General features: G+C 46.9%; 3 protein-coding genes across 5 annotated transcripts; 2 read left to right on the top strand and 1 right to left on the bottom strand.

Moving 5' to 3' along the window:
• The first annotated feature begins 81 nt into the window (after positions 1–81).
• pbrm1l (polybromo 1, like) lies at positions 82–10,436 on the top strand. 2 transcript variants are annotated; one of them, XM_047025196.1, is made up of 30 exons: positions 82–400; positions 774–945; positions 1,107–1,204; positions 1,398–1,545; positions 1,678–1,830; positions 1,926–2,042; positions 2,133–2,201; positions 2,321–2,419; positions 2,525–2,610; positions 2,704–2,807; positions 2,898–3,114; positions 3,197–3,338; positions 3,467–3,552; positions 3,861–4,140; positions 4,228–4,333; positions 4,555–5,194; positions 5,345–5,556; positions 5,756–5,941; positions 6,062–6,219; positions 6,311–6,556; positions 6,673–6,818; positions 6,945–7,102; positions 7,434–7,617; positions 7,712–7,919; positions 8,092–8,290; positions 8,385–8,540; positions 8,957–9,109; positions 9,540–9,607; positions 9,747–9,960; positions 10,042–10,436. In XM_047025196.1, the coding sequence occupies exons 2-30, from the start codon at positions 802–804 to the stop codon at positions 10,203–10,205; spliced, it is 4,941 nt and encodes a 1,646-aa protein (XP_046881152.1). In that variant the 5' UTR covers positions 82–400; positions 774–801; the 3' UTR covers positions 10,206–10,436. The 2 variants fall into 2 exon arrangements, with proteins under 2 accessions (XP_046881152.1, XP_046881153.1); XM_047025197.1 differs by having other exon boundaries at positions 2,716–2,807.
• A 138-nt stretch (positions 10,437–10,574) lies between these two features.
• stau1 (staufen double-stranded RNA binding protein 1) lies at positions 10,575–16,259 on the top strand. 2 transcript variants are annotated; one of them, XM_047026227.1, is made up of 15 exons: positions 10,575–10,752; positions 11,418–11,730; positions 11,848–11,969; positions 12,090–12,234; positions 12,397–12,547; positions 12,647–12,818; positions 12,903–12,998; positions 13,155–13,367; positions 13,692–13,835; positions 13,918–14,064; positions 14,178–14,271; positions 14,445–14,773; positions 14,913–15,035; positions 15,260–15,339; positions 15,445–16,259. In XM_047026227.1, the coding sequence occupies exons 2-15, from the start codon at positions 11,526–11,528 to the stop codon at positions 15,530–15,532; spliced, it is 2,109 nt and encodes a 702-aa protein (XP_046882183.1). In that variant the 5' UTR covers positions 10,575–10,752; positions 11,418–11,525; the 3' UTR covers positions 15,533–16,259. The 2 variants fall into 2 exon arrangements, with proteins under 2 accessions (XP_046882183.1, XP_046882182.1); XM_047026226.1 differs by having other exon boundaries at positions 12,394–12,547; positions 15,445–16,258.
• Positions 16,260–16,912: 653 nt separating this feature from the next.
• On the bottom strand, positions 16,913–19,152 carry rdh20 (retinol dehydrogenase 20). Its single transcript, XM_047025688.1, has 5 exons — positions 18,641–19,152; positions 17,816–17,914; positions 17,545–17,690; positions 17,211–17,342; positions 16,913–17,100 (listed from the first exon to the last, which is right to left on the bottom strand). Exons 1-5 carry the CDS (start codon positions 19,091–19,093, stop codon positions 16,980–16,982), a joined length of 951 nt encoding a protein of 316 aa, XP_046881644.1. The 5' UTR covers positions 19,094–19,152; the 3' UTR covers positions 16,913–16,979.
• Between the last annotated feature and the right edge of the window lie 339 nt (positions 19,153–19,491).

Below are 19,491 nucleotides of genomic sequence, written 5' to 3' on the forward strand. Positions count from 1 at the left end.
GACTATTTGCAGCTCCCTCCTCACTCCTGCATGGACGGTGGCAGTGTGAATAATGTAAACCTTCACTTTATCTAGACCCAGTGTCACGTGGTCTGATTAAAACATTGGGTTGGGGCCACTTCAACAATATTTTTATATCACGTTGACTTATTTATGGAAAACTCATCCCGTGGGAATGTTTTAATTATGATCGTAAATGGTTCGTCCCGATGCACCGTTTCGTTTGCCAGTCCGGTTATTCTGAACGAAGTGCATATGTCTCTTTTGTTGTCGACAAAAAAACACAACTTCCGGGCAAATGCTAAAGAGGACAGCTAGTTGCCTTACTTGCTAATGCACAAGGTTCTGCTCAGGGAATAACGGTATATCTATCAAATTAAGCCTACTGCATTCATTTAAGGTAAAACTGAATTAGATTGTATAGTTGAATAGTTTGCGAATGTATATTTGTAACCGCTTAGCTATGGTAATCTTAGTTAGCATGCTTTTTTTTATTGCGCAGCAGTTTGCTATCTGGTATTGGTAGCTTCAATCGCGCTAGCTTCTAGCTTGTGGTAGTTGGCTTGCTAAAAACATAGCCGACTAGCTACCATTTCATGATTTAGGCGCTCGTTTTGTTTGTTATAAGATACTACAGTAGTGGTAGTAGTTTACCTCTCTAGCAAGTGTTTAGCAGCACAACTCATTAGCCCAAGGTAGGCGGCGAATTGCCCTCTGTTGTATTAGCACCCCATTTGTCAAATGATTAAACTTAAGCCCTTTTCTTTCTTTAGGTTTTGTACTAATTTGGAGCTAGTAGTAATGTCAATGAGCAGTACTAAGAGGAGAAGAGCCACATCTCCTTCCAGCAGTGTGAGCGGTGGAGACTTCGATTATGCCTCCTCTTCCACTCCCGGTAGTGGCAGAAAAAGGAGAAGGACTTCCAAACTTCCAACGGTGGATCCCGTAAGTAGATAATTCAATTTACAAACGTTTTGTGTGGCTACTGTGGCTACGAGGCATTTAGCCTATCTATCTTGCATTGTGGATTTTTTTGAGTGTTTTAGTGATGGTCACTTTATAGCTAGTTACCTATCTTGAATGTTGAATGCGTTTTAATTTAACAGATCGCAGTGTGCCATGAGTTGTACAATGCTGTTAGGGACCACAAGGATGACCAAGGGAGGCTGCTTTGTGAATGGTTCATACGAGTTCCAAAAAGAAGGTACTGTATGAAGAAGTGATAAAAAATTGTTTCAGCCACACAACATATGTTTTAGTCAAACTACAAGCCTATCCTAAGAATTGTTGACATCATTCCAAACAATGGATGTGTGACAATGGATAGATTAGATTGTAGCTATATGTATGCAGTGAGATGCTTATCTGAATATTCCATCTTTTTCTCTCTTCCATAGGAATCAGCCAGATTACTACGAGGTTGTATCTCACCCCATTGATATGACAAAGATCCAGCAGAAACTAAAATCAGAAGATTACCAAGATGTAGACCAGCTCACTGCTGATTTCCAGCTCATGTTTAACAACGCCAAATCCTTTTTCAAGGTAGAGGAATATTGTGCTGTTGATGACACTCATACCTAGTTTTAAGAAGGTTGTAGTTTGTTTCAAGTGATAACAAGTGAGTTACTTAGTCATAGGTACAGCTCACTAAAGTTCCTCACTAAAACTCCTCAGGCTGATAGAGATGAGTACCAAGCAGCCTGCAGGCTGTGGGAAGTCTATGTGCACACCAGGAATGAATTTGTGCAGCCCGGAGATGGGGATGAGGATGATGATGAGGATGGTGACGACATGCTAGATAATCCTGGACTTTCCACTGAAGATGAGGTAAAACACTCTATCCTTATGCCCTTTGTTTATGTTTTCTAATGTGGTAACTGGGTTGTCAATCTTTTCTGCCTGTGCACGATCTTAATTGACAGACCCCACCAAGCTGTCTGAAGGAGGTTTTGGAGCAGCTCTTGGAGGCTGTGGTGGCTTACACTGACCCTTCAGGAAGACTGATCAGTGAACTTTTCCAGAAGCTTCCCTCCAAAATGGTAAGGCTCTCACAATCAAGATATGTACAAATGTATGTACAACTTCCTTGGGACAATTTTGAATATTCGTTTTTCTTCCTTTTCCTCAAGCACTACCCAGACTATTATGCCATTATTAAGGACCCGATTGATATGAGAACCATTGCTCAAAGAATACAGGTAAGCGCGTCTCAATTTTAAATTGTGTAGTTGCTCTTTGTTAAATAACATATTAAATATAGTTGAAATGTACACACCTTTGTAAATATAATATTATGTATTCCGATTTTCCTTAATAGATTGGATATTACAAAAGTGTCAACGCCATGGCCAAGGATGTTGACCTTTTGGCCAAAAATGCTAAAACATATAACGAACCAGGATCTCAGGTTTTTAAGGTAGAGATTTGAGCAGAAATTATTATAATATATTGCATTCCTGCTTTAGTATTCTCAAGCATGTGCTGTATATAGAGTTCTTATCCCATCTCTCCTGTGGTGTAGGATGCTAACACAATCAAGAAGATCTTCGTCCAGCGCAAGACTGAAATTGAACATGCTGAGCCTACAAAATCTAGTCTTCGCATCAGGTAACATCTTACCCCCAGAACTACAGTATTACTAAGGCAAGCTTAAGAGACGCGGATGATGACTGTTTTGACGGTTGTCTTATGTGTCTATTGGCGTGTGTTCAGAAACCGGCGGTCAGCCCAGGGAGACCGTCTGTCAGCCATCACCCTGGCCTTGCAGTACGGCTCTGAGAGTGACGAGGACGCCTTTCTCTCAGGTAAGCCTTGATTTCAGAATACTCCTCTGCTTCAGGGGGATTACAGTTCCTCTCAGACACGTATGAACTTCCATGTGTCTGTTCCTCCAGGGTCTGTGCGCTATGACGAGGGTGAGTCTGAAGCTGAGTGCCTCAGCTCCAGCATGGACATGTCCAACCCCATCTTCCTGCTGTACGAGGCTGTCCGAGGAGGCAGGAACAGCCAGGGACAGCTCCTGTCTGAACCCTTCCTACAGCTGCCTTCCAGGAGGGAATACCCTGACTACTACCAGCAGACCAAACAGCCCATCTCTTTGCAACAGATCAGGTAAGCGTCTCTCACCTTATGGACACTCCTGCTGGAGAGACTCTGTCACATGTTTAATGACCCCGCTCCTCTGTCCTGCCAGAGAGAAGATGAAGAATGGAGAGTATGATAGCGTGGAGCAGATGGAGACTGACCTCAGCATGATGCTGGAGAATGCCAAGCGTTATAACATGCCCAACTCTGGCATTTATAAACGAGCTGTCAGGCTTCAGCAGATAATGCAGGTTAGGCTCCATGTTGTATTCGTTTTGCTGATTCAAAGGGGGATCTATTAAGTAATGTGAAGAAATGTCGTGTTTTGTGGACTCCAAAATGACTTGGTATTTCCTAACAATTTTATTTCATTTTGTAGATCAAGAAGAGGGAACTGTTGAGAAGAGATGATGATGATGGGGACAGCATTCTGTCATCTGATGCAGGGAGCACCAAGAAGAAAAGGTATGACAGATTCACCTCAGCCAGACACCAGCCCTTGACACCAGCCCTAGGTTGAATAGGATAGTGTTAGCTTGAGTCTGGAGTGACATGTAGGAGGGGATATGTTTGTAATTTGGGAATAGTCCTTTATTTCCTTATTGAATATTGTTTTGACTTTATTGTTTAAGTTGTGTTATTCTAGTATCTTTGAAAAAGAAACTCAGGTCTCAATTTACTTATCCCTCTAAATGATACATACCAAAGTCTGTGAGAATGTATTTTCCATCGCACTGTTTTAATTACTATGAAAATAAATGTATGTTTGGCAGCCATAAGAAGAACACCAAAAAGAACCGGATGAAGGCCCTTTATGCTGCAGTAATAGAGGCTAGAGAAGAAAACACCAACCGGCGCCTCTGTGACCTTTTCATGGTCAAGCCATCAAAGAAGGACTACCCTGACTACTACAAGGTCATCCAGGAGCCAATGGACCTGAAGACCATTGAGCACAACATCCGCTCAGAGCGCTACACCACTGGGGAGGCCCTGATGGATGACATGAGGCTGATGTTCCGTAACGCCCGCCATTACAACGAGGAGGGTTCTCAGGTAGACGCAATGGCCTGTGCATTCATCTGACGGTTTGATCAATTATTGTTTAAGTACAGATTTTTTTAATGTCTGATTTGTTTGAAGGTTTACAATGATGCTGGTGTTCTGGAGAAGGTCTTGAAGGACAAGCGCATGGAGCTCGGGCCTGTTCCTGATGAGGAGGATATGGGTTCTCCCAAGCTCAAACTTAGTAGGTTTGCCCCTCTTTCAGTTTTGTCACCCTTTATTTGCATAGTACCATTTTTCTATATTCTAGATAGATAAATTCAAGATCTATATGATTCCCATTAGGGATGCTCATAATGAATGGTTAATGAACGGTTAATGTCGGTCGTTAACGAGCGTCGGTTATCGGTAAAAATGTTTCTTCAAAATGAGCATCCTTAATTCCCATATGTTCTGCACCTGTAGGAAAGATTGGTGTCTCACCAAAGAAGTCCAAGTACCTGACTCCGCTCCAGCAGAGGCTGAACGAGCTCTACGATGCTGTGAGGAACTATCAGGACCGCCGCGGCCGACGCCTCAGCACCATCTTCCTGCGCTTGCCCTCACGCGCCGAGCTACCGGACTACTACGCCACCATCAAGCGCCCCATTGACATGGAGCGCCTGCGCAGCCACATAGCAGGCGGCCGCTACCAGGACGTGGACGCGCTGGTGGAGGATTTTGCCCTGATGTTCAACAATGCCTGCACGTACAACGAGCCAGAGTCTCTGATCTACCGCGACGCCCTGGTGCTGCACCGCGTGCTGCTGGAGACGCGCAGGCTGCAGGAGGGCGGGGAGGAGGGCGGGGCTCCCGTCGTGGGCTCGCTGGTCAGAGAGCTCATCAGGAACCTGTTTGTGTCAGTGCTCAGCCACCAGGACGAGGAGGGCCGCTGCTACAGCGACTCCCTGGCCGAGATCCCGGCCCAGGACCCGAGCAGCCCGGAAAAGCCTCTGCTGAACTTTGATATCATCAGGGTGAATGTTGACCGTGGGCGCTACAAGAGGCTTGATGTCTTTCAGGAACACATGTTTGAAGTGCTGGAGAAGGCCAGGCGGCTGAATAGGTACACCAAAATCGGCCCAAAATAACTGTACCTTCAAGTTGTCTGAAATATTCAACATGAGAGTACAAATGAAACCTAAACAAGAAAAGGTAATTGAACAATTGTATTTTTGCCCACCCCTCTTTTAAACCCTGCTTGTCATGTTTACAGGACCGACTCGGAGATCTTTGAGGATGCAGTGGAGCTTCAGCATTTCTTCATTAAGATCAGAGATGAGCTGTGTAAGAATGGCGAGATCCTGCTAACGCCTGCTCTCAGCTACACCCACAAACACCTGAACAGTGACGTGGAGCAGGAGAAGAGAGAGAAACTGCCCAAGGAGATGGAGGAGGACAAGCAGAAGAGGGAGGAGGAAAACAAAGGTGTGTGTGAGAGATGGTAGCCCTTTTTAAACAGATCTCACTAGATCACCGTGAAGAAGACCCCCGTTTAAGGCAGCTTTGTTTGTTTACATTGAACCAAACCAAGGCAGCATAATGCGGTCCCGTGTGTGCTTTTAGATAGCATGCTAGTGTTTATATTTGACGTGCTGCTGATGAGGGGGCTGTTTGTCGCTTACAGAGGGGGAGAAGCCAGAAGACCTACCAGGGGGTGCATGGCAGTCTGGCACAGAGTGCACCTACAGTCAGGACTGCAGCTTCGAGAACAGCACCTACCACGTGGGAGACTGTGTCTATGTGCGGCCAGCAGAGCCCAGCCTGAAGCCTCACATTGTCTGCATTGAACGCCTGTGGGAGGATGAAGCAGGTAACACGGGAATTGTCTCCATACAACACAGCCATTCATACAGTCCAATAGCCCAGTACAACTCACAACCTCTCAAGTACACCAGTAGTGCCTGTGCTTGACCTTGCTGTCTGTGTCTAGGAGAGAAGTGGCTCTATGGCTGCTGGTTCTACAGACCCAGTGAGACCTTCCACCTGGCAACACGCAAGTTCCTGGAGAAAGAGGTGTTCAAGAGTGACTACTTCAATAAAGTACCTGTCAGCAAAATCATTGGCAAATGCATGGTCATGTTTGTGAAGGTAAGGCGTAGGTTTGAACTTCTTAAATCTGCGTTTGAAACGGCACTCATCTAGGAAGGTGGCTGCAGTATTTGTGATCTCTGTCCTTCAGGATTACTTCAAACTGCAGCCAGAGGGCTTTCGGCTGGAGGACGTGTATATCTGTGAGTCACGCTATGCTGCCAGGAACAAGGCCTTCAAGAAGATCAAGATGTGGGCCATGCCTGTAAACTCTGTGAGGTTTGTACCTCGCGATGTGCCGTTGCCTGTGATCCGGGTTGCCTCCATGTATGCCAAACACGACCAGGAGAAGCCTGTGGCCGTGCCCCACATCGACAGTGGCAGCATCGTTATCAAGGTGAGGTAGTGCACAAACTATGCAGTCAAGAAATGTTATGGGACATTTTGGGATCACACTGTCATAATCCTTTCAGTTGTAATAAGGGTGTGTGTGTCCATCTCCTGTCCCTAAAGGAGAGAGAGGATGTTCCAGTGGACATGAGTGGAGGGGAGCCAGGCTGTCAATACTACGACCAGCTCCATTATAACAAAATGTGGCTGAAAGTAGGAGACTGTGTCTACATCCAGTCCCATGGTCTGATTCGACATCGCATTGGCAGGTCAGTTATTTTTACTTTCTTTACCCCTTGAAATATCAATGGTGTGTTCTAGTACTGTGGATATCATGTAGCTTTGGTACTTGGGTATGTGTGCGAATATCTGCCATTCTCTGATTGGGCGGGTAGGATTGAGAAGCTGTGGGTGTGCAATGGAGCTGCGTTCTTCTTTGGGCCCATCTTCATCCATCCCGAGGAGACAGAACATGAGCCCACCAAGATGTTCTACAAGAAAGAGGTGTTCCTGAGCAACCTGGAGGAGACCTGTCCAATGACCTGTGTCCTCGGTATGACCCAGGAGCCTCAACACAAACGTTCTTTCCCATCTGGGCCTGTTTATTCTCAGGCTTGAGTATGTCTAGCGTTGTCTCAGCTCAAGCAAGGTTTCCTCCTTCACACCCCCAAACAAAGCTGGGTTTGTTTTTAAATCCAGTTTAAAAAGGCTCTTTAAGAAGTCTTATTTTCAATAGCACCATTTGATGACTTCACCATTGAAGGGTGTACTATAAATAAAACGAAGTGCAGAATTCTCTTTAATTAATAATGATAATCCAGAGATGGATGAATTAGATGGATGAATGATCCATCTAAGTTTGGTGGCGCCCATGTCTCCTGCAGGTAAATGCATGGTGTCCTCCTTCAAGGACTACCTGTCCTGCCGACCCACGGAGGTGGCCGAGGAGGACGTGCTGCTCTGTGAGAGCCGCTACATCGAGAGCGAGAAGCAGATGAAGAAGTTCAAGGGTCTGAAGCGCTTCTCCCTCTCTGCCAAGGTGGTGGATGACGAGATCTACTACTTCAGGTGGGCCTTGCTTTACCTAAGGCGTCAAGCCAACGCAAAGATGTGGCTGTCTTGTCACGCTGATATCCCTCCACTCTTATCGGTCTATTTCTAGGAAGCTGATAGTTCCTCAAAAAGAGCCATCTCCTCTGCTGAATAAAAAGATTGAGGAGCTTGAGTTGAAACTAGCAGACATTGATGAGGGAGAGGAGGATATGGACGACATGGAGGACGAGGACGAGGCCCCAGAGACTCCCTCCATGCCTCAGATGCAGACCCCTCTGGCAAGCGATATGGACATCATGCCATACACCCCTCCACAGGTCTTACACCCACCCATGCACCCACACACTCCAAGATCCCCCTCACCCTTCTCTTTCACGTCACACACCTAGAGCTCTGCACAGCTTAGCAGGTCAGATGCCTCTTATCTCAGGAACATAGGCCGAGCGGTTGTTAGAATGCCTGTGGGTTGACCACGGTTTCTGTTTGCAGTCCACTCCGAAGGTAAAGGGCATGTCCAAGAAGGAGGGTGCCAAGAGGAAGATCAACATGAGTGGGTATATCCTGTTCAGCAGTGAGATGCGTGCGGTGATCAAGGTCCGACACCCGGACCTTTCCTTCGGGGAGCTGAGCCGGCTGGTGGGCACCGAGTGGAGGAACCTCGAGGCTACCAAAAAAGCTGAATATGAAGGTAAAGGGGGCCGTACTGTCCAGTTTGCAGGATGGAGATTGAGCCCTACTTTATCCATCTATGTGGGCTATTGATGTATGCGTGTGTGTTCCAGAGCGGGCAGCCAAGGTGGTGGAGCATCAGGAGCGCGAGAGGGCAGCCCAGCAGCAAGCTTCCCCTAGACCAGGTACCCCAGTAGGGATGCTGATGGGGGTGGTGCCTTCGCCTAGCGCTATGGGAATGCTAAACCAGACCATGACGCCTGTGTCAGGTAACCCCTCAAAGTGACAGCACGAGTGTTTGGGACTTAGCAGCTGGGAAATGAGTCTGGACTGCCAAAACAAAAACCAAAAATACCCCCTCCCGTCCGGAAAATTCCAAACTTCTCAGCACATCTCATCTGCAATAATGAGTTTGATTTATTTTGCTGCTAATGTCATACTGTTTAATATGCCTGCTAGTTTTCAAGTTTGCATGATCAAATCAACAGCATGACGAAATTAATTCATCCACATTTCTTTTGACTTTTTCCATCCATGAGCTTGCTTATTTTGCCATGTTTTAGCCTACTAATTAGTTCATCTCCTTTTGTTTTTAAGTTTATACTTAGTGCATGCTAGTTGGTAGCAAGTTGCATGTGACTCATGCATGGTTTGTTGTTGTCTATTCCTCGACCCTTCCCCCAAGGCATGATGGGAGCTTATGGCCCACCCTACATGCAGGGACCCCCCGAGGGCTTGTGTGTGGGTCCAATGCCACCTCACCCCATGGGGGTGTCCCAACTGCCTCCCCACCACCTCCCACCAGGTGTGCTCGGGTATCCTGGCATGCCCCACCCGGGTAAGGACCACCGTCCTAGCCACACCTGCTCAGTTGCTTCCAGTCGTGTCTCTGTCCTGCTGAAGGGTTTTACCTGGCCAACAGGATGTGGTCACTGACAACTGAGGCAGCAAAGCCTGGTTGTTGGTTCACTATGCACCCACTAAATTGATATGGTTTCCACTCACCTGTACTTCTGTTTTTCACTCACTTAGTTACTAAGTTACTATTCACACATATCTTAATTGCTGAGTAACACATGAACAAATAGTCAATGCATGTTAAAATGTATAAATACAGCAACTAACCCCCTCACACATTGACTCATTGAGTCATATCTGTAGACCTTAACTTTTGAAAGGCTAACCTGGCAAACCCATTGGCCCTGCCTCGTAGTATACCCTTCTGGCGTAGTGTACAGTATGGACATGTATTCTTGTTATTGCTACAGGTATGATGGGCCCTGGTATGAATGGCATGGCTGGAAGTCCTGGACCTGGAAATCCTTACATGCAACAGGTAAGAGATATTCCACATCTTTGTAAAATGGAACAGCTTAAAATCATGAATTCAAGCAAATTTCTTTCAAGGGACAGAATTGCTTTGTTGATTAATGGATTGACAATTAAACCATGCTCTTTTTTTCTGTATCTCCTAGCCGGGAATGTTCAGCCCAGGGCAGCATGCCCCTCCTCCTTACCCAGGTCAAGGCCAGCTGGGTCAGCCTTCACACCTGCAGCCCACCACCCCAATGTTTGTGGCTCCACCACCCAAGACTCAGAGAGTCCTCCACTCGGAGGCCTACCTCAAATACATTGAGGGCTTGAACTCGGACACAGCCACTATCAGCAAATGGGATCAAACCCTCAAAGGCATGAAAAAATAATTGACTTTTCGTTTTTAGAGGTGTTAACAATGATTTCTATCTAACTTTGTTTTTGATGTTACCTCAGCCCGCAGGAGAGATACCCACCTGACCAAAGAACAGGAGAGCCGTTTGCCTTCCCATTGGTTGAAAAGCAAGGGTGCCCACACAACAATGGCAGACGCACTGTGGAGGCTACGTGACTTGATGCTGCGAGACTCTCTGAACATACGCCAGGCATATAACCTGTAGAAGCACTCACTGTCCCTTGTCATGGAATGGACAAAGTAAAACTAATAGGTCATAGAAAAGCAATATGTTGTAGGCCATGAATCATTCATTTTATATTTAGAAGTCAAATAAGCTTACTTTGTGTGTGTTTTTTTTTTTATTGCTGTTTTTTATGTGTGAACATTTCTCAAATGAAATCAGTGTTTTTGGCTTATTCTTCTGACTGCCAAAATAAATTTGATTAGAACATGACATTTGTATCTTTGTGATTTCCGTCCCACGATGAAAGAACAGCTGAATGCTTTTTTTTGCTGGAATTTGGAAATGCCATGAAATTACATTTCCTCCCTGTTAAAGCCACGTCGCTGATGTCACTTCCTGAACGACGCTGTCAAGATTGGCCATTCTCTTTAGTGTTTGCCTTGTCTACCTTCCTTTCACCTCCTCACAACCAAAATTTGACCAAAAATCACAAAGGAACGCCCCTAGAATTTGGCGAAAAACATAGCGATACAACATTTAAGCAACGTATCCTATGGACTAAGACCTGGGCAGGAAGGATAAAGAGGTGAGGTACATTTAGGCACCTCAAAAAAGTAGGAGCGTCTGAGCTATACAGCCGTCAGCTGCAGTGCTAGTTAGCTAGCTTCCAGCAGGAACTGCTATCGACTTCCCTGCAGTTTATTACAGAAAGCCTAACGGATTTGTACCGATGCGTCATTGCAAAATATAGGCATAATTGCTAGTACAAAGTATTTGACACGACATTTTTAAGTAATTTCCAATATGCCGGTAGCCAACTAGCAGCAGCCAACACTTAATCATGTTGGCCACAGCACAGAATGCAAGCTTAGCAGGCTAACGTAATGTTACCGAGCTTGTTGGAACGCTGATAACGTCCTAAGTGAGCACTGTAAAGAAAAAAACACTTGACAGCTTGAAAACTAAAAACAGATTTCGATTAACAGGCTGTCAAATGCAAATTGATTTTGTACATTATTGACAGTCAACTAGCCTACTTTATCTAGCTGGGCCTGTGGTATTCAGTAGGAATCAACAGAGTAATAAAAGAGAGAATATATCTCATCACATTAAACAATGACAGTGGTACTTAATGATTTATTCAGTGATACGTTTTTACTTTAAATGTAGAATGCCAGTAAGCTTTTACAATCACACAGACCTCATCTAGTAAGTGTTCTGTTATCTGAACTCTTTTAAATTTTTTTCCAGGCAAAGCTTTGCGGTCTCAAACATTATCTCCCTCTGGCACTTATTGGTACTCTGCTGCAAAGCTCAACCTTTACTCCAGCCTACCAAGCACTTTTACCCAACAAGAGTATGTCCCAACTCCAGTTTCAGTGTCCAGGTAACTCCATGTCTGGAGCTGTGCTAGCTACCACCCCACTGCAACTACCACCCCACTCCCAACCTGGCTACAGTATTCCCTGTTCATCGAGCCCCCTGCCCTCAGAGAGTGCCAGTCACCCTCTCAGGAGCTCTGCTCTGCCCTCAGGCTCAGCCACTGTCTTCAGCCCCCAATCAGGTTTGTGTGTGTGTTTTCACTTTCAGGTTGATTTCCAAGCATCAACACAAGATACACAGAGCCATCGACTTCTATCTGAATAACTAACAAGCCTCACTCTCTGTTGTTCTGTTTTAGTATCTAACATGGCAAACCCTAAAGAGAAGACCCCCATGTGTCTGGTGAATGAGTTAGCCCGTTTTAATAAAATCCAGCCCGAGTACAAACTGCTGTGTGAACAAGGACCAGCTCATTCGAAGGTAACAGCAGCCATTGACTTCCTCTGCAGAAAACCTGAGACTCGTGTCACCACTGGGAGGGTATACGCCTACCTAGTGCCAGAGGCCTCATCCTGTCTTTGTGTCTGTTCCCTCCCCCAGATGTTCTCAGTGAGACTGACCCTGGGAGATCAGCGCTGGGAGGCAGAGGGGACCAGCATTAAGAAAGCCCAGCACTCGGCTGCTGCGTCCGCCCTGGCCCAGACCACCCTGCCCAAACCCAGTATGAGGAGTCCCCGCAACACAGGCAAGAACCCAAACGCTCTGTTCCAAGAGGCAGACCCTGCGTGTGCCTGTGTGTGTGTGTGCTCTGTTCTGTCACACATATTTTATATTATTTCCAATACCTTTGTAAATAATCCAGGTTTCTGTTTTGTTTTGGGGGGTGGTGGTGGTATATTTGTAGTAGACTGCATGACACACACCATGGAGTTGAATGCACTTTGTATGAAGCTGGGGAAGAAGCCTATATACAAACCTATTGACCCGTACCCTGGTATGAGACCCAGCTTCAACTACAACATCAGGCCTCCTGGGCCCTACCAGCGCTCCATGCAACAGTGAGTCCACTCACCTCACCCTTCCGTGAGCTGTAGTACCTTCCCACAGGCAGGGTGTCCAGCATGAGTGAAAGGTGCATGTCGTGCTGTCCTCCCCAGGTACTACTATCCGTTTCCCCCAGTGGGGACAGTGCTCTACCACATGGAGCTGTCCATCGGAGGCCAACAGTTCCATGGGAAGGGGCGCACACGGCAGCTTGCCAAACACGACGCAGCGGCCAAGGCGCTCAAAGTGCTGCAGAAGGAGCCAATGCTGCAGGAGCTGCCAGAGGTGAGAGAGGGAGATCGACACAAACACGGTTAGTGGGATGGAACAGCTTCACTGTAGGTCATTGTCCAATGCTTGACATTGCAGATAAACGGAGAACCCGAGGAAGAGAATCTCAACAAATCCGAAATCAGCCAAGTGTTTGAAATTGCACTTAAGAGGAACTTGCCAGTTGACTTTGAGGTTTGAATGGATCTCCATGTACACATGTAAACCTGTTGCACAGTTTTGGATCAATCGTGCATTCATTTCAATTGAGCAGGTTGAGTCGGGTACTAAAAGAGATCTCTTACCGTGCCGTTACGTTCCTGCCCCCCCCATCCCGCCCTCCCGCCCCAGGTTCTGCAGGAGGCCGGCCCTCCGCACATGAAGAGCTTCATGGTGCGTGTGACCGTCGGGGAGTTTTCTGGGGAAGGTGAGGGCAAGAGTAAAAAGATCGCCAAAAAGCTAGCAGCCACGGCAGTGCTGGAAGAGCTGAGGAGGCTGCCCCACCTGCCCACCGTGGAGAAGATGCTGCCACGGATCAAGAAGAAAACCAAGTCCATCATCAAGGTGAGGGCCTCAGACGACACTGACAAAGTCAGTTTAACCTGGAGGGAGGCGTAGCTAAGCTGTTGGTGACCTTCCAACCATGCTCCCGAGGGCTGTCGCTGACGTGTGTGTGGGGGTCAGATGGCTGAGCGGTTAGGGAGTAGGGCTATTAATCAGAAGGTTGTTGATTCGATTCCCGGCCGCGCCAAATGATGTTGTGTCCTTGGGCAAGGCACTTCACCCTACTTGCCTCGGGGAGAATGGGAGAATGTCCCTGGACTTACTGTAAGTGGCTCTGGATAAGAGCGTCTGCTAAATGACTACATGTACATGCGTGCCCTGCAGCTGCAGACGAGCCCCGAGTACGGCCAGGGCATGAACCCCATCAGCCGCCTGGCTCAGATCCAGCAGGCCAAGAAGGAGAAAGAGCCCGAGTACAACATGGTAACAGAGAGGGGCCTGCCTCGACGCAGGGAGTTTGTCATGCAGGTCAGTAGAGCCAGGAACTGACAGCAGGCTGCTTGAGGAATGGCCTGGAATTCACAATGGTCGTCTGTTTTCTTTTGAACAGGTGACTGTGTGTGGTCAGTGTGCTGAGGGGATGGGTCCCAGTAAGAAGGTGGCCAAGAGGAACGCAGCAGAGAAGATGCTGGAGCTGTTGGGATACAAAGTGCCTCAGCCTCTGCCCCCCAAACCGGCACTTAAAACAGATGAGAAGGTATTGTTGCGCTTTGCACATGGTTCGCAGCATGGCTAGATTAGGACATCGAGATTGGTGTGACACGGCAGGATCTAGTGTTGTAGCTGACCTGTGTCTGTGGTCAACTGAAGGCTCCTCTGAAGAAGCCAGGAGATGGACGGAAGGTGACCTTCTTTGAACCAGGTTCTGTGGAGGATGTCGCTCTGGGTGACCATCAGGGGAGAGGTGCTTTGAGTCCTCATACTCCTATGTCATATTTGGAATGCTTTGCATGATCTATAATAGTCATTGTCACAGTATTTGAACGAATTATGGTTCATGCATTCTGTGATGGCATAACTTTCATCCTCGTATTTATAATGGGTATGCTCTCTGCCCCTCCCCCCCTCCCCCTCCAGTGTCCTCCAAAGAGGAAGACTTCCGCATACCTTACCTCAGCCACCAGCAGCTCCCTGCAGGCATCCTGCCCATGGTGCCTGAGGTGGCCCAGGCAGTGGGGGCCTGCCAAGGGCTTCATGCCAAGGACTACAGCCGTGCCATGGCCAACGCCAACCCAGCCATGGCCACAATCACTGCCATGATTGCCAACGAGCTGCTGTACGCTGGTACCTCCCTGACGGCAGAGACCATTCTGAAGAGCAAAAACAGCCTGGGCCACTTGCCCCATGGCCCCCTCACCAGACCCTCAGAACAGCTCAGCTATCTGGCCACAGTGCAGGGCCTCCAGGTACTCACTCGTACTGGCTTTAAAACCTCCCCACAACTGACCCTTATTGGCTGATGTTCTTCACTGGCGCACTCTCACAACAGCCTTACAAGCAACACGCTAACTAAGTTGACGTGTTTTTCTGTCATCGTGTTTTCAGGTGGAATACAAAGACTTCCCCAAAAACAACAAGAACGAGTTTGTGTCGCTTATCAACTGCTCCTCCCAACCGCCGCTTATCAGCCATGGGATCGGGAAGGATGTGGAGTCCTGTCACGACATGGTGTGTCAACGCTGCAAAGTTACACTGATATACCTCACTGGGCTGGACCAGTGTACTTTAGGAATGGATGGAGTTTTAACTGCAGGCCAATTTCATGGTCTCCTAGACTCGAAGCTCGAAGACAGACATGTAACTGTATCTATGATTTAACTGTTGTCAGTGATTCTAACCAGCCAAGGCTAACAGAGCTGTGTGTGTTCTGTTTTTGTCCTGCTTGCAAACAGGCTGCCTTGAATATACTGAAGTTACTCTCTGAACTGGACCAGCAGTCCAATGACAGGACAGGAAACGGACCAATCTCTGGGTAAGGCGGGACTCTGCTCTCCACAGCTCAGGTTCTGAGGAAGAACAGCACAGGAAGTGAATCCTATATTTGGAAGGTAGTCATGCTGATTTTATCTTTCTACAGGTGTGGCAAACAGGAGTTAGAAGGCGACTCTTTGCTCAAACAGGCTAACTCAAGCACCTTGGTACAGACTCTGGATGGCACAGTGTAGACACAGGATTGGTTGTTTGAAAAAGCACTAGAGAAAAGTCAGACACTGCGTTCTGATTGGCTCTTTGCAGGCCACAGGAAGCTGTGGGCACTGTAAAGCATCACTCCTCGTATTCAATGTTCAAAATGTTCACAGTTAAACAAGATTGATAGAAGATTGGTAGATTTCCTCTCCTTAATGTTGTTTAATTGTACACATTATTTATTTTTTATGTTGCTTATTAGATAATGTAGCTGCATCCTATTCTATGACAGAGCGGTTATTATTGACATGTGGTTGAAATCCAAAGGAATTATGGTAACTGTGAAAAGAGATTTTGTGTTGTCTCAGACAGATTTGTTGATTCTGTTTTAATTGTTTTATCATGCCTTACCTGCTCGAGGTCTTGAGTAGGTTGTTACATTTGAGTTTGGAACCCCTTTCTAGACTAGGATGCAGCTTATGAACCACTGTTGATTTTCCTTAAGGTGCTTTATATCAACAACCACAAGTGAAGTGTTTATCTACATTACCATGTAGGGCTGGGAAGGTTTTGTGACTAAATGTAGCGTGTGATGTCGTGATGTTGTCCCCACCCTGTGTGGTGGGCCATTAGAAGTCTCTGTTGCGTATGTACGGTCTAAGCACGATGTCCCCCCTCCCCTGCAACTCCCCAAACTCCCCCTTGTCACATCAGTCTCCCTGATGCCCGTCCCCTCAGTGTCAACCCCCCCCCCCCCCCTCTCTCTGCTCCCCATGGAATGTAAATAAAACCTGTGTGCTGTCAAACACAAAACAAGGTCAAAAAGCTGTCATGGAGATTCTCTTACCTGTGATGTGTGTTGCATATGTTTTATGATTGGACTGAGTTGACACCCATGAAGATAGAATTACACAGGTGCTTTGACAACAGGGAATATTTTACTTCATGTAAACACAATCCTTATGCTAGGATTCTTAGTAAAGCATAGCGACATCTGATGTAATTGTTGACTAGTCTGAACAATGTTACAAGCACGGTTTTATATCAGTTGCTGATTGTAAGTCATCACCATGCTTTCAGTGTTCTAACATATTGTAGGGATTAACGCTTGATTTAGAAGTAGACAGTGTGGTAGCTTTGACCCACTTAGTGCTAATGGTATTCCTGGCTGAGAAATCATCGAGCACATGCTACCATATTGTCTTCTTGTAAATTCAGTCAACCTCCTGAACTGCAAACACATCTGTTCTGCAAATCAAACACTTCTTGCAGAGCTAAAAACCACTACCTTCAATTGATTGAAAACCTGTTACAGCAAGACCAATCTTTGGTTTATTGAATGCAATCAGTGCACCATTGTCAGTGCTGATTGCCTCCGATGGAATCAACCTCTTTGTCTTTTTTAGCAGGGCCCAATTTGAGACTTATCCAACTAGGTTTTGTTAGGGACCAGTCAGTGGACAGGCCGGGGCGAGTCGTTGGGGATTAGGTGAGCTGTGAAAGGCCGTTGGTGGTGCGTTTCTTCGTTGCCTCAATAAAGGGATACATGCACTTGTCAGATCCCGTGAACCTGTAGGTTATCACGTTTGCGTCCCATGGCAGTAACCTGGAGAGAGGAAAGAAGCATCAAAACATTAGGCCAAAGTTAAGAAAAAAGGGACACCAAGCGTATACCGAGACATTTTGGGATCTGATTGAACAGGCCTCTGTACTCACGCTCGGCATATGTAGGGAAGGTAAGTAAGGCGGGGGATGCACACCATGGGCTGGTCTATGAGGATGGCATTCATGGCCTCCTCCACACAGTATAAGGGGTCAAGTGGTGACAGGAACAACTCAGCCTCGCCCCTTGAGGGGGCGCCAGAGAGCAAAGATAAGCATCCAGTCAGTAGGAAGATCAGGATCCACAATGCAAACCTCACAAGTTTATTAGCATCATACAGCATGATGTGTCAGGTCATTTGATGTTTGTCTATCAACCTTTAACCTCAGTCCTCAGACACAGTCCAGAGTTTGAAATCTTACCACAGTCCAGAGTGTGAAATCTTACCGGATCTTGCAGCCCTCAAACATGCCCGTGTCCACAATGTATGGGCACACCAAAGTGGTTTTGATTCCTTCAATCTCCTCGGCTGCCAGCTCGTGTGCTAACGACTCATGGAAACCCACCGCTGCAAACTTGCTGGCACAGTAATCCTGCCCCAGACACAAAACACGGCACACTTCAGGCATGTTTACAGGGATCTTTACCTTAGTGATTAGTGTCTAAACTGGGATACTTGATTTAGGTTCCTATTGTTAATAGGACGTCCAGGGTTCACCTCGACACACGCCGTGCTGAAGAGCCCCAGGACGCTGGCCACCGTCACAATGTGCCCATGGTTCTGAGTCTTCATCTGGGGAAGGAAGGCCTTGACTGTCTGTGGGAGAGAGAGAGAAAGCTTTCACTGAACATCTTACCCTAGGATTCAGGCTTATGTCAAGATAATTAAGAAAAGGGTATTAGCATATGACTGTAGGCAACAGAGTGAGTAAGACTGCAGAGTAGGCTTCTTAAAAGTTGTTCAATGTGAAGGGAGCTTATCCTGCATGTGCACAGTTGCTGTGGTAAGAGGGTTAGCAGGTTAGAGGGTCAGAGTGAGAAGCCCAGAACCCTTTAGCTGGCTCAGTCTGTTGGTGTCGCTATGCTAAAGGGATAGAATCGTATTAAAGCTATGTATTTTACACATCATGACAGACTGCACAATAAGCTGCCCTGTGAATGTCTCGTGGCAGCTGGTGTAAGGCTCCAGCAATGCAGAGACTGATGGAAACTACTACGTACATCATCTTTATGGGATTGTCGTTCCATTAGAAAACATTATGTTATCCGACATGACAGTTTTGTAAAATGATGGGGCTCATGGTTTGAAAGAAAATTAGAAAATCTTTCTTGTGACTACTACCGTCAGGCATATTATAAGATATTATGACAGACTGAATTCCACTCATTAATTGCATATCATCGTAAATTCAGCACTATTTATTAATGTTGAGCTTATAACGCTTCATGTTCCAAAGCTCACATCTTGTCCCAGTATGCTGATGCCCACACCACCCCTCCACCCTCCGTGATCCAGCCTCACAACCAGTCTGAGGGAGCTTACCCAGAAGAGGGCGTGGCAGTTGACCTTCATGGTCCTCTCCACCATTTCATCGGGGCAGTCCAGCATGCGTTGCCCAGCCACCACCCCAGCGTTGTTGACCAGGATGGTGACATCACGACCCAGATCCTTCCGCACCAGGTCAGCGGCACGGTACACCTCTTCCCGGTTGGTCACATCCACCGTGTAGGGGTGCGCCGTGCCCCCCTCCTCACGCACCAGCTTGGCCGTCTGCTCATTGCCACTGGTGTTGACGTCCCATAACACCACTTCAGCCCCTTTCTTGATAAACTCCAAGGCAAAGAGGCGCCCCAGTGCTCCCCCAGCGCCCGTGATGAGCACCAGCTCCCCGTCCACAGGCTTGGAGCGCGGCTTGAAGACAAGCCGCACAGTGGCGCGCAGGATGGCGTACACCAGATCCAGCAGCATCATCTGCAAGTCCATCAGGAAAATCATCTTGCCCTCCTTCTCTGGTCTGGTGATAGAACAGTTCTGACTAGAAGCAGAATGGATCCTACTTTATGTGAACGTGTGAAATATTTACAGAGCACCTTGCCTCTTTTGTCCCTGACTGAGCTAGTAGTTGTGAGAGTGCTACGGATGCTGGTGTTTCCCTCCTTCTGTGAGGAGTGTTCAAGGTCTATATAAACTCTTCTCTCCTGGATTAGAGCTAATTCTTTGAGCCCCTATAGAAAACCACTTTTGTTATGCATGTGTGTTTGCATTACCATATGTAACTCTTTCCAACTACACGACATTCAGAGTAGTATTAGATGTTTTTCTCACCATTTTTGTAATTCTGATGTTGTAAGCATCCACAATCCTCCTGTTACAGCACATGACTCTTGATCCCA

The sequence above is a fragment of the Hypomesus transpacificus genome, chromosome 9, assembly GCF_021917145.1.
Source record: "Hypomesus transpacificus isolate Combined female chromosome 9, fHypTra1, whole genome shotgun sequence".
NCBI classification, from domain to species: Eukaryota; Metazoa; Chordata; class Actinopteri; order Osmeriformes; family Osmeridae; genus Hypomesus; species Hypomesus transpacificus.